Below are 19,048 nucleotides of genomic sequence, written 5' to 3'. Positions count from 1 at the left end.
GCACTTAGCGCGCAGCAAAGTATTCTCCTGGAGGGGCCCAGGTCTACACTTGTCAATACTCATTGCTCTGGGAGGAGGGAGGGATGGGGTGGTGAGGGGGACAGGGGGGAGAAGAGCCCTGCTTAACCAGGCTTAAAGGCCATCCTGTTGGCCCAGGGTGCTGAGGTACTGTACCCAGTGAGACGACAGAGAACCTCGATGTCGATGCTACGGTACTCTAGCCTCTGGCCGATCACTGCAGACGGTCACACAGATCTAAACTTCCAGACTTTGTTTTTCCTCCCAGACTTGTCTGAGGTGGTTAAATCAACGTCTTTATTTATTTATCTCTCCAAATGTTACATGAACAGAGAGCGCTTCGTGCAGTACATTTGGTCCTTTCTGAGAATATTGTTTCCTTCCCTGTGATTTCAGTGTTTCAGTTGGTGGTGATGTTTCAGTCTGTGTTTGTAGTCAGTACTTCATTGTTGTAGTGTGTCTCCCTGCTGTCAGGAGTGAAAGCACTCTACCCACCTGACACCCCCTGCCTGACTAGAAATAATGTATTAACTGAATCCAATAAAATATAGAGGTGACACATTGTGATATATGACTGAGCTGAGTGCCTGCAGTAGAGTTTGTGTGTGTGACATGGTGTGTATGTACGTGTGATTGGGGCAGCCCTGCTCTTTAATGCTGGTTTCTCCATAATGCAATACATCACATTACTTCATCCCTTCATTCAGTTGGCTCACTGGCACAACCCCCCTCTCTCTCTCTCGCACTCTGAAAATCTGGAACTCACTCAGCCACTGTCGAAGGAGGGTGTGACCTGCTTTCCACCATGTTTCTTTTAACTCCCTCCTTCCTTTCCCCCGCTCCTTCTCTCTCACAGATGCTTGGCGTAGGGCTGGGGACCAGAGAGGCGTGAAAGGCGAACGGTAAACACCGTAATAAGGAAGTGGTGTAAAGCCGGCGAGCAGCAGGGAGCTGATGGGGCCTAGCCGCTTAGGCAGTTCCCCTACATTTCCTGCCCAGCGGGAGGCCTTCAGCGCGTGGCTGGGGCTGCCTGGCTCTCCTCTCCTCTGTGTGGCTACCTGAGAGACGTGGGCCTCCAGTATCCACATTATCCCCCTCTCCTCTTCTCTCTTTCTTTTCCCTCTACAGGCAGGGCGTAGCAGTGGGCCACCAGTCCCCACAATATCCCCCCTCTCGTCTCTCCGTTTCCTCTGCAGGCTGGCTGGCTGGCTGTAGCCCTGGGGCCACTTGTATAAACCAAAGCCTGTCTACTGCTGCTGTGGTGTTGGAGGTGCGTTAGGTTAGCTAACACTAACAGCTCCCCCCTGAAGAGAGGGGGCAGAACAGGGTTAAAGGGAGGAGAGGGGATATACAGGAGGGAGTGAGAGGAACCCTTATTATATAAGGGCCTATATGTTTAGGTGTGTGGGGGTACCCATGGAGTTAGATGGAGATTGATGGATACCATAAAGAGGGCCTACTACAGAACACTCAAGCCAGGATTCAGACAAACACAGAAAACGACCATAGCATGGCACTTGACTTCACACTGTGATCTTGTGTAACTTCTTATGATGGAAATTGCCATTCGATCACACATCACATAATGTGCATTCATGAATACCAAAGGTTTAGCCTAACTAATAACTAGGAGAAAATCAATTGGCATCAACACAAAAGAAGTCGCCGTGTTTCCCAGTCCTGTTGTCCAACTGAGAAGACTGGCTAACAATTACATGCACACCTCCTTATTCATCACACTCACACACTGACCTCGCGGTTCGACGCGCCATAAATACGATTTCACAAGCGAGGCGGCTCCGGCGTGCTCCCAATTAACCCCTGCGAGCTTCCCCGTCCACCTGATTAGAGAAATGATCAACGCACAACAACAACACGGAGCCACGCGGCTGTGCTTCCTTCTGCCTCAGCAGCCTGATGTCTCCCACCTCATCACAGCTCTGATTGCTGGTTACGTTTGTGCACGACGCCGGAGGTAAACGGGATAAATGTTCTCGGCCGTTATTATTCGTCACTCTGAAAATTAATGGCAAGAGGGTTTTAGTGTTGCTTGACAGGCTGCAGGAGCTGGTCAGGTAAAAGTGAGTGCGACCTGGGAGTCAAGTTGTTGAAACTAACAAGAGAAGACACTTTTATTCAAAGTGAGCCTGGTTTTAGTCAGGGGTGGATTCAGGGTCTATTGGTTTCCTATGTAACTAATTGCATGGGTCAAAATCTGGTTTCTGTGCTGAGCCACCTCATCAGGTGTCTCTAGTGTGAATCAATAGCTACTGACAAAGACAATGGGTAAGACAATCCACATCCAAAAACTGGCCCCGGAGTTTTACCCTTTGTAGTTTACATCATTATCTTACAAAAAGTTGAATAATGACCACTTTACCATGGAATTTATAAGTTGAACTTCTAAGTAAATACCAGGTAAAAAGCACACAGTAAAATACAGGTACCAAGAACATAAAGATCCCATTTACTGCAGGTGCACTCAGCCAGTCCTGAGCCTTGTGTGTGTGAGTGAATAAAGGAGAGGGTGAGTTATTCCCCAGTCTCTGCAGGAGTGGTGTTATCTGTGTTTGACCTGAGTTAAATATTCTCATTACAATCACTTCAAATGAGCACTGGCGCTTTGTCTAATCCCCACCCCAGGGACAGAGCCGTTTCACCAGGCCCAGGATGAAACGCAAGCAGGCCCCTGCCACAGCCTCTCTCTCTCCCCTGGACCCTCTCCTCTCCTCCCACCCCACCTGCGCTGAGAGAGAGGGAGGGAGGAGCTGGGAACTACCAGCATCTATTGCTACTCAAAGACTACCTCACAAAGGGGAGGTGGGAGGTTAGTAACCCTTACCAGCTAGCCCACTGTGATAGTCTAAGGGCTGAGAGAGGGTTAACTAACCTGTTTGGGGGGAAACTAACAGAGCTGTCAATCTGTGGAGGGGTTCATTCAAGTGCCAGTTCAGATAGAGGACTCTCAAGGTGCCAATAAGCAGTCCGCTTGACACATCAAAGACTTGTTTTCACCAATTTATTGAATGTTGGCCATCTTGGAGCACATCTGACCTGGCCCTGATTGACCTGGCCCTGATGCTGTAGCCAACTAGTTCCCTAAGCTTTGACCTCAGTGAGTCAATGGTCTGACAGTCCCTAAACTACATGCTAATTAGTTGCATTCCCTGTTTGATACGTTTATTTTACTCATGTTGGGAGGGGCCAGCTATGGGCCAGGGAACAGTTTACATGAATTTCTATTACCCTCCTCACAATAGAGTTATGGGTCCTCACTTTGTTATGGGTCCAACTCTATCAATAAGTTGTCACTAGACTCTTCTGTGGAGCCTCTACACTGAGTGTACCAAACACTTTCCTAATATTGAGTTGCACCCCACTCTACAAGGTGTCAAAAAACGTTCCACAGGGATACTGGCCCATGTTCACTCCAATGCTTCTCATAGTTGTGTCAAGTTGGATGTCCTTTGATTGGTGGACTATTATTGATACACACGCGAAACTGTTGAGCGTTAAAAACTCAGCAGCGTTGCAGTTCTTGACCCAAACTGGTGTGCCTGGCACCTACTACCATAGCCGGTTCAAAGGCACTTACATGTTTTGTCTTGCCCATTCAACCCCTGAATGGCACACATACACAATCCATGTCTCTATTGTTTCAAGGCTTAAAAATCCTTTAACCTGATTCAAGTGGATTTAACAAGTGACATCAATAAGGGATCATAGCTTTCACCTGGTCAGTCTGTGTCATGTAAAGAGCAGGCGTCGCTAATGTTTTGTCCACTCAGTGTAAGCTTTAAGAGGGTATCTAGTCTGCTATCCCCATCATGAAGGCAAGTCCTGCAAGTGAGCGAGTCCCCATTCTGCCCTTTTAGTGAGTCCCCACTTTGCACATTTTAGAAAGACCCTGATTTGCACTTTTAGTGAGTTCCCCCACTGCACTTCCCACCACAGAGTCTGAGACACATGTTGGAGGTGGGCTCTTCCCTTCTCCCCTGCTCCCTTATCCCCCAGGGCTGGCAGATTACCGCGGGAGGAGCAGGCCTGGCTGGGGAGCCTGGTGCCCTTATTAGCCATGTGGATGAGGGTCTGTGGCAGGGGAGAGGGGTTTGGGGTGGGGGCATGGACTGGAGGGGGATAAGCTGCTCAGAGAGTTCAGCCTAACTCCAAAAGGGGGGATAAAGGATTAGGGAGGTTCTAACGGAAGACATCTGCTTCTGTGCCAAGCTCCATATTATCAAAGACACCAGTGTTTCCCACATCATCAACTTTTCATGAGCACACTCACTGGTAAATATCAGCAACAGAGCTCTGAGTATCTGAAGGGGGAGAGCGGGTGGGACTTTGGCTCATTTGGAAATTCCACTTTTTGCCCATTAAATTCTGATAGAGAATTCAAGGCTGCATGTCTAATATGCCTATCACATTTTCTCCCTTATTCAAACGGAGATGGAAGCACACACAGATGCTGTTTTTTTGCCTACTCTGTGTGAGTAGAGGTTAATTCAATTTATTTATGCTATTGATCATATTCACAAAAGGAAATATATATAGGATTTATACAAAGGACAAATAGTTGATCAAATAGCTCACCTTCTCTTGTGCGGCCCTCAGCTTGCTGTCCCAGACTGCTCTGATGACAGGGATGTCTTGGCTGCGGGTGGCGTAGCAGTGGGCCTGCAGCACATGGCCCAGGGTAAGGCTGCTGATCACTGCTTCCAGAACCTTCTCTATGTGGCTGAAGGACAGGCAGGCCTGGGTCCTTGCTCCAGCCCTCACCAGCTGCATGGTACAAGGCACCAGGGCGATCTGGCCTGCACAGAACACTGCCTCATCCACCTGTAAAGGGGCAAAGGTACCACACAATCACACGTTAGTTAAGCTGATGCTAGCCTATTTCATGGTGTAACTATGGAACCCTGTGCCTGGTTCTCCCTACACTTTCATTCTGGTTCCTCATGGTTCTCACTAGTTCACTTTCATTCTGGTTCCCCCTGGTTCTTCCAATGGAATTGAGCCATATATGTGATTAAACAGGAACTTATACTCATACAGGATGGTTGTTCAGCTCCATTCACCCTGACATCAGTCTCATTCACCCTGACATCAGTCTCATTCACCCGGACATCAGTCTCATTCACCCTGACATCAGTCTCATTCACCCTGACATCAGTCTCATTCACCCTGACATCAGTCTCATTCACCCTGACATCAGTCTCATTCACCCTGACATCAGTCTCATTCACCCTGACATCAGTCTCATTCACCCTGACATCAGTCTCATTCACCCTGACATCAGTCTCATTCACCCTGACATCAGTCTCATTCACCCTGACATCAGTCTCATTCACCCTGACATCAGTCTCATTCACCCTGACATCAGTCTCATCCTGGCAGCGGTCAACCAAAGCTCTTTCCAGGGGTTAATGTTTTCCCTCTCAGTTGCCCTATAGGATGGCTGTGCTTCTGCTTGGCCATGTGGCCTATGTACACACTCCTGGTTTCAGAGAATAAATCTCTCCTCAAACTCAATCCATCGCTTGAAACTCAATTACACACTCCCACAGAACTGGCTACTGGTCAAAGATGATAAATGCAGTCATTCTCTCAAGCGGACAAATGGCTGGTGAAGACGTTGGGCTGTTCGATATAGAATTGAGGCTAACTTATTTATTTAATTTCCAAACATATACACACCTCATGGAGGACTACAATGGAAAAAATATACTATTTTGTAAAGCTATAGAGTGCAAACTGCAAACACAGACCTGACACAACTTGAACGTGAAAACAGACAAACAAAAACATGTTCGACCTGCAAAGAAGTGCCGTTCATTTCCGAATCAAACTAACTTAACTCTACCTGAGTCCTGTCAAAGTAACACAGTGCAGACATCAGTGAGGTGTAACGTCCGAAATGAACATCAATTATCAGCCCTTGTTTGATAAGCGCATCAACTAAGTTCCATCTTTTTTCGCAATGTATCATATCACCAATAATACACATTTCCCACCAGGAAGATAAGCAGGTGCCTTAGCATGCGTGAGAGCAGATCCGTTCAAATAGGGGTCTGTCTGTGTTGTCTTATTCATGAGCATAATTAGCCACGCGATAATACGCTGAGATTCCCAGATAAACGGCCTGTTAGACGACAAAGTTCCTAAGCTCAATAATTTAAGCTTGAAGAAATCCATGCGATTAATGCAGAAGGATGCGTGGGGACCAATGAGACCAGTGGAGAGGTCAGGTCCCTGGACACCCATCACCTAGCTACATTAGGATATCAAAAATGTGGCCACCGTGCCACTTCCTAGTCAATGCAAACAGCCGCTTGTGACAGGGTGTTAATTGGTGGTCTAAGCAGAGACCTTTAGGGTCTGTGAAGACGCTGACCTCCGGAGGGATCAAGGAGACCAAAATCAATTGATACATGGTGTGAGAGCAGGGTCCTTAACCGATTACCATACGTACATACATGGGTATCGTATTTCTCCCCCAGATTACAAGGGTTACCAAGTGTGGACCAGTGGTATTACTGAAGGCTTAGCACTTCGCCCCAACCCCCTCTTCACCTCCACTGAGTCAGTACCCTTGCTCACTTTGTTAGTAGCAAATGAGGCCAATTGTCTAAACCCCACCGCCCTAAGGTTCTATGCGTTACAGTCCAATCACCTACTAGGCTTATCTGAGATATCGAGTCCACATCAATGAGACAGGGGAAATTGCGTTTACAAAAAAGTAGCCTTTATTACCTAATCAAATTTCCAATGAGCAATATATGCAGATAAGAAGCATTGCAAAGCTATGGGATGAACGCAGGATAACATGGTGCATATGTTTTGAGTTACACTGTACTTTCAGTACACATCAATGCACCATAGTGGACATTACTACTGGACATTCAAGGGCAGTGTGATGCCGCTTTGAAATACTGCTGCAGCACACACAAAGGTTTTTCTTCACCATGACAAAATCAGCAGTTTGTAGAATTTGATTTGATAATAACAGAACAACATAAAGCTCTTTGCTAGAGGGGGATATGGCCACAGCCATTTCCATGTGGGTTTCCCATGATTCCTAGCTCCTGGGTTCACTTGTCAACTTTGATGAATCTTCAGCATCTGCCTCTGCTGCTCCAAATTACCGCGACAGAGGAGGAGATGAGAGAGAGGACGCAAGGGAGGAGGGGAGGGGAGGGGGATGGAGGCCTCCCGTCTTTCAAACGGCCGGATCAACCACCTGATCATTTACCTGCGAGCACTATCTGTGGAAGCGCGAACCATACCTCTATGTCTGGTCTGCAGCGTAACATGAAAGCCTGAGTTGTTGTCGACGTCAACAACAAATCGTCATTGGCATTCCATTTATGAGCCATCAAGGGCCATCATATCTCCTCCATCTGAGGAGCCTTGATAAAGTCAGACGGGTGGCGAGGACCTCGTAACAAGCCATAAAAAGAGCTCCACATTTTGACTTCCAAAAAAGGAGGACTACCATTTGTTGATTTGAATATCAAGAGGCCAGCGCATGCCCCCTTGACTGTTAAAGACAAACTCCCCATAGCTTCCACCAAGCAGGTGTGTGATGATCAATTATTAAAGCTCCAGCTCAGGTTACTACTGGCGCATGGGGGGGGGGGGGGGGGGGGGGGGTTAACGAGGGATCGGCTTGAGAGTGGAGGCAAAAGGGAAACGAATACTATTTACATAAAATTAACAGTTCAAAAGAATGAGTTCACACACCAATCAAACTTGTTAATTGACTGTCAATGGTGTGTCCCTGAATATACAACACAGCTACATTATTTATCTCCTGCACTGACAGGGAAGACAGTCCAATTTGCATGGGCGTCCTAAACGTGATCAACAAGCACAATGCCGCATGCATTTTTAATAGGCCAGAGATGAGACTGTTAATATTCATAAGGGTCAAACAATAGCATATTACATTAAACTTCCTATAAACAAGTCAAGTATTTTTCAAACGGTAACCTTAGGAGTCTAAATGGCCCAGTGAGAAAAGGACACGCGGTATTAAATATTTCACAGTTAAATCAATAGTAAGGTGTGTTCGTGGTGAATGGTATACCAAGCCTCCACTCCCTCTCACTGCAATTGCAGATATCCTGACCCTAAACGGGTAAAGGTACAACCTAGCTTATGTTTTTCAATCTGATATTTCAATTGTGTCCTGTCTTACTGAAAATGCATATTTAGTTATCGCGCAAGCCGAGTTTTGAATATTGTACCTCAGGGTTACAAAATCTATTAGTCTGGCTTAACACTAAATGTGTCTCAGACCTTATTTTCCCTACAAGCTACACAAACATCCTCTCTGTGAGACGTCGGAGGCCACCGCGACACACGCTGCCTGCTTAGCATTAATTGAATCTGTGTTTTGGCTTCATGCTTTATCAACCTTTATTTCATGGCTTAAACACCATCATTTTTCAGAAACCCAATGACGTGTCAAAAGGTCACTGAGCCCCAAGGATCCAGACAGTAACACGTATGCAAATGCTGGAACACTGGAACACTAGAACCGGTTGCATGGATGAATCCATCCGCTCTCAAGCCTTCACTGCTTCCTGTAACACGCCTAGCGTGTCTGAGGCCTTCTTAATTGTTGTTTTAGTTAGAAACCTCCAAGGCGTGAACAGGCTAGGGTGCTAGGCTATATTTACATTGGTGTTGTAAAGTAACTCATTGGGCTCAATTCTGCGGAATGACTGTCTGACTCTGTGTCATTAGCAGGGCTGGGTATAGACCAACCAGACTGGGCCAGTGCAGGTAAAGTGACTTGGTATTGATAAACAGTCAGGTTTTCTCACTGGTCCAAGGACAGGGTGAGGGGGAACAGCTCCATGGCCTGCTTATCAGATATGCTCATTCACATCTCCCATTGAGCCCTTGTGCGTAATTTAACTAAGGGAATGATAATACAAATGTACAAAATGAATCAAATTAATATGCTGTAACTTTTGGCTAACGCAGGAAGGAAACACGTAACACAAAATGAAAAGAGTAAACAGTGTATGACTAAATGCAGCATAATGGGAGTAGAAATTGGTAACAGAATTATGTTTGCTTTTGAATCTTTGAAGCATTGTTACATTGTTAACAGTGGGCCCACAGTAAATGGGTAAATGTAGTACTTTGGACTGAAGGCAGGGGGGGATATTGAATGACTCAATCACTAGAACACTGGAGCAAGGCATGTCATAACACCTATCAAACTGTATTAGAACGAATCGCCCTTCTAAACCTCACAATCTCATAGTCTCTAAAGGAACATGCTTATTTCATGCCACAAAACTCTTAATCTCTTTCCTGTATATATTCCTTGAATATTTAAAGGTTGGCAAATAGTTGTAAATGTGCGAATCAAGGAAGAAGTTTTTTCCACGCATTTAAGTGCATATATTATTTCTGCTTTTTGGATTTGATACGGAATAACTGTTTAATCCTTCCACGGTGAATGTCAGTTTGTCAGGTCTGTGTGCTGTGATTCCATCTTCAACTGGCTTCAAGTCTGTGGGGCTCTTTCAGCATTAGTGCATTCAAAGCGCATCACGTCTCCGAATAAGAAATGATAAGAGATGGGCTCATGTTGTGCTACGCCCTGAGGAGATTCTGGGGCTTCTGACACCTCATTTATAGAAATATAACATGTTCAGGAGAACCAAAACCTTTCTCCCCTTCTCTTGTATCTTTCACCATCTTAGTCTCTCTTAATTAAGGCTTCTTCTGAAAGAAAACTAAATTGTATTTTTTAAATTTCCTCGTCTTATTAATCCTCCATGTCCCTTTTTTCAGTTTGTGCTCTAGTTTGAGCCTAACCCTTGTATGCTCAACTGTCACACAACATCAGTGTTACTTAAACGGCGACATAAATAGCCCGAACGAAACTCACAAAGAAAGGCAAACATGGGGGATCTCTCAAGCATCCTCTCTGGTCCAGAATTGCATATGGAGACAAAAAAGACCTACGGACATATGTTCAAAATAGAATAGTTATTACCAGAACAAATATTTGAGAAAGAAAATAATCAGGAATCGTGAAAAGACACTATGAAGACAAAACGTGACATTGGCCCCTCTCTCGCTTTCACTGTGCCGTTTCCATTCTGCCTGCCTGTCTGCCCTCGACATGCCCGTTCCAGAGATGCCCGGGTGGAGAAGTAACACTGTCACGTCGGCTCTGGTCAACTTTATGCTGATTACTCGTCTGTCTGTAGCCTTCGTTGTGGAGTATTATCAAGGTCAGAAGGGACTGCTTTATGTTATTGTGGGAGACACCCTCCTCACGCACATCCACACGCCACAACACAGGAGCAAATAAATAAATCATTTAGAATTTGAACATTTCGGTTGACAAAAATAAATATATTAGAATTGACGTATTGCTGTGTTTTATCTTTAATTTACTTCAACCCAAATAATTTAAAAAATAAAATCTAAATAAAAAAAATCTTGTATAATATAAAAAGTCAAACTGATAAAAGGTACATGTTAATGAAGAGTGTGGTAGCCCAGACCATCAGAGTTTGCTGAAGTGATAGAAGAGCATGTTTTATTTTTGCGTTAAAGCAAAATGCCCTGGTGCCTTCAACTGTCCCGACCTCAGATTTTTTTGACAAATTGGTTGTGAGGCTTTTACGACTGATGCACATATCTCAAAAATCATTTCTGCCAAGCTTCTTCTATGACCTGCCCGTGGGACATGACAAGCTCCTCGATGCGTCGCTCTATCAAACAGGATCATTCCAGGACAATGCAAATTATGACAAATTCCATCATCCCGCATTATGCGCTTTCCCACTAATCTCCCTAATTCGAGAGAATCGGAAGGGTTTCGCTGTTTCAGCTGAGGGGCATGTTTGTCTGATTGAATGATGTTGAAACTGCAACCCTCAACCCCCGTTCATTCTCCCTTTCCAGCTGTGACCACCTCTTTCAGTCATACATTGTTTCTGTCTTTTACAGAGTGGCCCATGCAAGATTTATTTACCTTTTATTCACAGTCAAAATAAAAGACTAGATTGGTCAACTCCTAACCTGCGCACCTGAAATCAAGACTCAAATGTCATCTTATATCTGGAAAATCACTTGGATGATCTTATTTGGTCAATATCAGTCAGTTCTATGTATGTCATTTATGTGTGTGTTGTTGTTGTGTATTAATGTGTGTGTGCGAGTGTGTGTGTGTGTGGGGCGGGGGGGGGGGGGGGGTGACACAGTGAGTGATGTCCACTCTGTCTCCCCCGTGACTTGTGGTGACACGTGAGGCTGTCTCATTGGTAAAGGCGCTGGTCTGGAGAGGTAGAGGCCAGTCCTACCACATCGCCTTGTCCAGCCATCATTTACTGTAGCAGATAGGGTCCAGCCACACCAAGGTTGCACTAAAGGACCTCTGATTAAAGCGAGTGGACAACCTGCAGTACAGTAGACATCAATACAAATACAGGCAAGAGGAATAAAAGACAAACAGGGAGAGGCAGAGAGAATGTCCCAGTGAGGATTGGTTGTGGTAGTTCCCTTTCCTTTCAAGAGATGGCAGTATGACTGCATGGAAAAGGCTGTGGTCGTAGGGGAATGAGGCTAAGCATTCTCACTGTAGGCCTACACTTTATACAGTGTGTATGGCCAGATATATTCTACCTACTCTCAGATGTGTTATGGTCAACAACAAAATGTTTTTAACGATAAAAAATAAATCCCATACAAGTGAAGGAAAGGGGGATTAATTAAGGTCAATGGAATGACAGAAAGGAAGTCATTTTCTGGAAATTATTTGAATGGTTTTTATGTTCAAAATGCTGTATCAATATTTCTTGCAGTTACAAATTCAGGATCTGATTAAATTCTTCAGGTCAATTTCGGTTCCTATTTTGAAAAAAAGTGTCGAACTTGTTCCTCTATCCTTCTTGGCTTTTTAAAAATTTTATTTAAGCTGTTGATAATGTATAGAATAAAACATTGAACTACGAAGTTTCGACTTAAAAATCAAACAATTACTGTATAAAAAAAACATAAAGTACTATATTTGTACTTTTCTCTTTCCCCCTAAAAGCCCAAAAAGCCCACTAACATTCTATAGTATGTGACAGATACTTACATAATAAATTCAACCATATCAATAATACATCTGGAAAAAGACGAACATGGTTATATGTCCACAGTAACGCAGCGCTTGCTTAAAACAGGAAACTGTCTATAATTCATCCACAACACCTCTGTAAAGTGTACTCAAATGGCAATGGCTGTTGAAAAATTTGTGACCCAGGTTAAAAGTTACCGTGGCTTTGTACCGTGCCCACCACCTCAATGTGAAATTCATGAAAAGGTGAGTGGCCAGAAGTCAATGGGACATAAATGCTAACTTTTCCCTGTGCCATCAATAAATCACCCTAATAAATGAAGACAAAACTGCGATGCTCATCCACCGTCGTATGATGACGACAACCTAACAATCATTTTCCACCAGAAGCACTTACTGTCACTTTGAATATAGTAAAAATATAAAATTAAATATAGCAGCAACACAGTCATAGAAAGTCTAGAAATAACCAATACCACCAAAATATATAGTCAGTTGTGGCATTCTGGAACTCACACACTAAGCAGTATATTAACCTCAAGGTGATGATTCTTGTTACTAGGGCACACTACTACTGTGCTCTTTCCGCTTATGTATGATGTATCCCTTTATCTCTCTGTCAGCACCTCTATTCAACTCTGTCTGCTGTCCTGTCTTCCTGTGTGCTTATATACAGTGTATTAGCTACATTCACAGTGTGTAGGCTAGTGCTGGGCTGTTCTGTGTTGTGGCTGTTAACCTTTATTAGACTAGATTGTACTACTCAAGTAGCCTGCCTGCATTGTGCTGTGTGGAACTATGTACGCTAAGCCAGGTTGGTTTGTGTTTATTTTTTAACCATATAGATACTATACTGTATGTTGGCATCCACCCTGTAGTGAGTGTGCACCTGTCTACCAAACTCTAACCTTGAGAAGGAGCATTTTTCGTCTGTCTGTCTGTCTGTCTGTGTGTCTGTCTGTGTGTCTGTCTGTCTGTGTGTCTGTGTGTCTGTGTGTCTGTGTGTCTGTCTGTGTGTCTGTCTGTGTGTCTGTATGTCTGTCTGTGTGTCTGTGTGTCTGTGTGTCTGTCTGTCTGTGTGTCTGTTCACTCCAGTCCTGTCAGCTATGCCCACTCGTCTCTGCAGGGGGAATAAACACACCCGGGCATCACTGAATATAGTTGCTAGTTACCATAGTAATAGACTGGTCATACATCTCCCATTCCTCAGACAGTGATGGGACTGGACAGCTTGGCCGTTTTTCTTTTTATGTATGCCTTTGTTACTCTGCTATTTATACCACACAATAAAACAGAGCCACTCCCATTTTACAATGCTAAAAAAAGGGGACAATATTCTCGTGGAATTTCATACCAAAGAAAAACAATATTTGGAACAGTGTTTGTGATTGGATAGTAAAAATGGATTGAGGGTTTTAATATGCATCTCTGGCTTTGACATTGTTACGTAGCATTAATCAAACATCTTTTGTGACATGGCTGGTCTATTCCCTTAATGTCCTCCTTTAGACTGATCAACAGTGACAAAGCTAAGAGTACATAGACTCTCACACACGCACGATGTATGACCAGTCTATTACTATGGTAACTAGCAACTATAGTGAGAAAAACAAACACACACACACACACACACACACACACACACACGCACACACACGCGCACACACGCACACACGCACGCATATTCACTCACTCCTACAGACATTAAAGCCCTTAAATGAATCTATCACATCCATACATCCTGAGTACTGACAGCTAAATATGTGTATTAATTTTCCTTTTTCCCCCTAATATTCATCCACTGAATTTTCTATTCAATTCAATGGAGTTAATAAGTAAATAGAAATGGAGATCAGTAATTGTGTTCACTTCTCTAAGCCAATAACAAACACTAGACATGGTTTCACTGACTGTACCAGGGGAGTGGGAAAAAGGCCAACCACTACAGAAGAGAAAGCATCTCTGATCTCCAGTGACTGGCTGGGCGTGTAAGGGTCACTGCACTGGGGCATGTGGCTAGAGTGTGTGTGTGCACATGTGTGTGGAGGTCTATGCCTCTGTTCATACAGTGTGTGTGTGTGAGTGTGTGAGTGTGGTATATGTGTGTGGAGGTCTATGCCTCTGTTCATACAGTGTGTGTAGGTGTGTGTGTGTGAGTGTGGTATATGTGTGTGGAGGTCTATGCCTCTGTTCATAGTGTGTGTAGGTGTGTGTGTGAGTGTGGTATATGTGTGTGGAGGTTTACATGAACCAAGCCAGCCAGACACCAATAATACATGAAGAGTTGTTCATAGCCAATCAGGATCAGTTGTCAAGGCAGGACCCATTAATGAAGACCTGTGTGTGTGTGGGGCTGTTTCTGTGTCTGTGTCTGTGTGTGTCATGGGTAGAGAAAGGAGGGTGACAGTGGCCCAACACAGTGAGAGCCCAATGCACTGTGACAGATCCAGTCCTTCCCATGTCCTGGGCCGATATTAGCTAATATCAGCCTCCCAAACCACGTGGCCGAGGCAGGGCTTGAGTGGGCTAGGGTAGTGCTGCCTGCCTAACACAGCCTCTTCTTCCTGGAAATGACTGCTGCCACAGGCACTCAGCCTCCATGGGGTCACAACAGGGAGAGGAGGGGTGTGTGTGTGATGGTGGGGGGGATAAATAATGACCCCATCTCAGTCCCACCCAGCCCTGCTACTATCCACTACCACCCCCTCACACCCCTTGTACAAATGCCTCCTCATCAGATCCGGTTCTGAAAAGCCAAATAAAGAATGAAAATAATATGCAAAATTGAATCCTACAGACGAAGAACCATTTTTTTGTGACATTTACAAAAAAAATGAGATATACATGAACAATCATTATTGGACACCCTTTTTCTATAGTGAACCGGTTTCACAAGCTTTCCACGCGCTAATTTTACATTTAAAGATAGGCTCTTGTGGAATAACCGTTTATGTGCACCACTCAGAATGGACGGACAAGCGCACAACCTTTCTGTTGCTGATGAAAATCGCAGAAATGTGGGAAAGAAACGTTAAACAAAACAAAAAGAATGGAAAGACAGGCAAAGGAAGATCTTACGGGATGCGGGAAAACCCTATACAAATCGTAAGGGTCAAGAAAAAACTGGGAAAAGCTGTCCAAAAGAGGTATGTGGAAGAACCGTATATCAAACAATCAAGCTAGCTAGCTATAGAGTACAGTAACTAACATGTATGTTGTGGGTTGTCTAATTTGTAACTATAGAGAAAACATATTAGCTAAAGTTCGTTGGCTAATAACTCATACATTATCGTTACAAATGTTATTGCACGCCCAATTTTTCAGTTTTTGATTTGTTAAAAAAGTTTGAAATATCCAATAAATGTCGTTCCACTTCATGATTGTGTCCCACTTGTTGTTGATTCTTCACAAAAAAATACAGTTTTATATCTTTATGTTTGAAGCCTGAAATGTGGCAAAAGGTCGCAAAGTTCAAGGGGGCCGAATACTTTCGCAAGGCACTGTATTTGATACCATTCCAGTGATTCCGCTCCAGTCATTACCACGAGCCCGTTCTCCACAATTAAGGTGCCACCAACCTCCTGTGTTGCACCTGCATATTGCCTTAACATGTTGGGTATTGACTGGGGTAAGCTGTGTACATTAGGTCGTGTTTACATCATTTGTCGCTCACATTTCTTGAACTGAACAAACTCAACGCTAGCGAGCAAAAACAACCTGAGAAATGGACACCATACTTCACCTCAAACTATTTTAGCTGTCGGGCAGACGAACAGTGAGTACTGGACTGTCCACTTGTCTGAAATATCATTACCAATTAATACTTTTTACTCAGACTTTTACACATTATGGACATTTACTTTACTTTGTGGATGGAATGGGAATTACTTTTTGTTTCAGTGTGAAAATGGAACCGAAGGGGGCCTTGGGGATGCGTCTCCCACATGACCGTGGGCCTGCTGTGACTTCTACAGCACTGTCCATGGGGTTCTGCTGTGACTTCTACAGCACTGTCCATGGAGTTCTGCTGTGACTTCTACAGCACTGTCCATGGGGTTCTGCTGTGACTTCTACAACACTGTCCATGGAGTTCTGCTGTGACTTCTACAACACTGTCCATGGAGTTCTGCTGTGAATTCTACAACACTGTCCATGGGGTTCTGCTGTGACTTCTACAGCACTGTCCATGGGGTTCTGCTGTGACTTCTACAACACTGTCCATGGAGTTCTGCTGTGAATTCTACAACACTGTCCATGGGGTTCTGCTGTGACTTCTACAACACTGTCCATGGGGTTCTGCTGTGACTTCTACAACACTGTCCATGGGGTTCTGCTGTGACTTCTACAGCACTGTCCATGGGGTTCTGCTGTGACTTCTACAGCACTGTCCATGGGGTTCTGCTGTGACTTCTACAGCACTGTCCATAGGGCTCTGCTGTGACTTCTACAGCACTGTCCATGGGCTTCTGCTGTGACTTCTACAGCACTGTCCATGGGGCTCTGCTGTGACTTCTACAGCACTGTCCATAGGGCTCTGCTGTGACTTCTACAGCACTGTCCATAGGGCTCTGCTGTGACTTCTACAGCACTGTCCATAGGGTTCTGCTGTGACTTCTACAGCACTGTCCATGGGACTCTGCTGTGACTTCTACAACACTGTCCATGGGGTTCTGCTGTGACTTCTACAACACTGTCCATATGGTTCTGCTGTGACTTCTACAGCACTGTCCATGGGGTTCTGCTGTGACTTCTACAGCACTGTCCATAGGGTTCTGCTGTGACTTCTACAGCACTGTCCATAGGGTTCTGCTGTGACTTCTACAGCACTGTCCATGGGGTTCTGCTGTGACTTCTACAGCACTGTCCATAGGGTTCTGCTGTGACTTCTACAGCACTATCACCGAGAGGTTCACGAGACAAATGGACTTAATTTACAAGTAAAGGTAGGGCTAAATGCAATTTAGCAATTTCATGTTAGGCTACTGTTTAATCATGAGAATAGACAACATGCCTTTGAATGTTTTAGATTTATCGATCTAGAATTTAGTTTTGATGAGACACTTTTTGACATTTTGAACTGCATTCAGTCATTTCGATCGTTGATTTGGAAATTGAATTAGAACCTTGTTTATTAAATGTGTGTAATAATATTTCAGATAATAATATTATTATGTTTGTGTGGGTTTGTGTGCGCCATAAATTGGAAGAATTGTAAATCCATTGTGAAAGGCTAAGCTTGTGTTTCAAATTATTCGGATGAAATGTCGTCTTATAGCGCCACCTATCAGTTGTAACTGTGGATGCTACATCGGCCTATGGCTGAGCTGAGATGAGCAGTGTGTCAAGGCTATCGCTTGCGTATCTTGGCTATATTGGTATTTATATTTGGTGCAAATTTCTGTTAACAGCATGTCAACATGTCACTCTGGTTGTTGAAGCTATCTGTTGTATGGTGAACTTAGACTTCACCAAGGTTTATTTGTGAGTAAATCTGGCTTTGATAATAGCCGGTGCCTACCCAGCCACCAACCTCACCGCACGTCACTGCCTCACACATACACACACATACTCATCCATGCACACACAAATATACACAGACGCCCAACCCCCGTCCTCTGATTCCACCACTGTCCTCATCACAGAGACCACGTCCAGAGCAGAGACCATGTGTCAGGGCAAATATCCGTCTCCTTAAATGGGCTTGTTTTAGGGAAGACGAGGGTAAGGAGGGGGTGGAGACCCTGTTGTTGTTCTCCACTTAAATCCACCAGACCCCCAAGTGCAGTGTGTGGTGGTTGTAATTTTAGCCAGCCAGCTACTGAGACAGGACATTTACCTCAGCCACTCTGGTGACTCACAGAGGGACAGAGACGTACGAATGCTCAGTCACTCTCACTAGGGGCCTACGTGTCCCATAATGTTTGTGTGTGAGCATGCGTGTTCATCTCTGTGTGTAACTATCTGTTTTGAACCCAGTGTACTTGTCCTGTCACTCATCTATGAGAACCATGGCTAGTCATAGGTGAATCATTATTAGACCAATGCCTGATCCTGTACTGGTGAGTCTGTGTGTAATACTAGGCTCTGGGGCATACCACCGACATGCCATTCAGGTAAGGCCTTATCGGGTATGAAAGGTGAGTGGCATGTTTGTCAAGCTCAAGATTGTACAGTTGACCCCAACGTTTGGGCAAGATGAGTACGGTCTGAGTGAGTCCGTATAGACGTCTCGTCTCTGAACATCATCTGTGTACAAGAAGTTAGACCTGTTTGGGACTTTAACCACAACGGTCAGTCCAAAAAGCCGTTGTGAATCACCACCTTCCAAAACAAAGTAACGTATGACTTTTTCTAGGACTCAGATATTCAACTGAGGGAAAAAACTAAAACATATTTTGACGTCAACTAATTCCAGCTCCAACACAAATCCATGTATAACATCCTCCAAGGAAACTGTGGCCACTGACTGAACGAAAAGAAAAGTACCCTCATCTTCAATCTCTCGGCTGATCAAACCCTTCTAGCTGCAAAGCTCATTTTTCATCAGCTCAATTACTCGACAACTGTTTCGCTCTCTCCCCCTCCTTTTCCCCTTGCCCCCTCCTCCTCCTCCTCCCTTCTCCTCCTCGGTTGGAAGTGATCATTTGTTCTTTTATTAGAGCTGATAACATCCCCTGCATTGTCTGCCAGCGCTCATTGGAGAGCCGCCCCTACTGTTCTAGCCTCCAGCGCTACTCCGTATTATTGGTGCATTACTTCACCCATGCCCTGCTCTTTTATCAAGCGCTTTCGAAGTAATGTTAATAGACACGAAAATGTTGACATTTATGAAGTATAGGCCGTGTTTATGAAGAAATCCATAAAGTATGACAGGGAGGCGAGGTGAAAGCGGGTGTTTTAGTATATTATGGTGAAGGGGAGAGCCGTTAG

At 44.5% G+C, this 19,048-nt stretch overlaps 1 protein-coding gene across 2 annotated transcripts in view; it reads right to left on the bottom strand.

The window, feature by feature from the left end:
* Nucleotides 1-19,048, bottom strand: part of LOC139375101 (diphthamine biosynthesis 6) — an 88,260-nt gene that overhangs the window by 19,745 nt on the left and 49,467 nt on the right. For both annotated transcript variants that reach the window (XM_071116559.1, XM_071116560.1), the window contains exon 13: nt 4,612-4,857. In XM_071116559.1, the coding sequence (XP_070972660.1) occupies nt 4,612-4,857 (246 nt within the window). The remainder of the gene's footprint in view (nt 1-4,611; nt 4,858-19,048) is intronic.

Source organism: Oncorhynchus clarkii, chromosome 19, assembly GCF_045791955.1.
Source record: "Oncorhynchus clarkii lewisi isolate Uvic-CL-2024 chromosome 19, UVic_Ocla_1.0, whole genome shotgun sequence".
Lineage (NCBI taxonomy): Eukaryota > Metazoa > Chordata > Actinopteri > Salmoniformes > Salmonidae > Oncorhynchus > Oncorhynchus clarkii.
The sequence above is the reverse complement of the archived record's forward strand: the minus strand, read 5'-3'. Positions and strand labels throughout refer to the sequence as shown.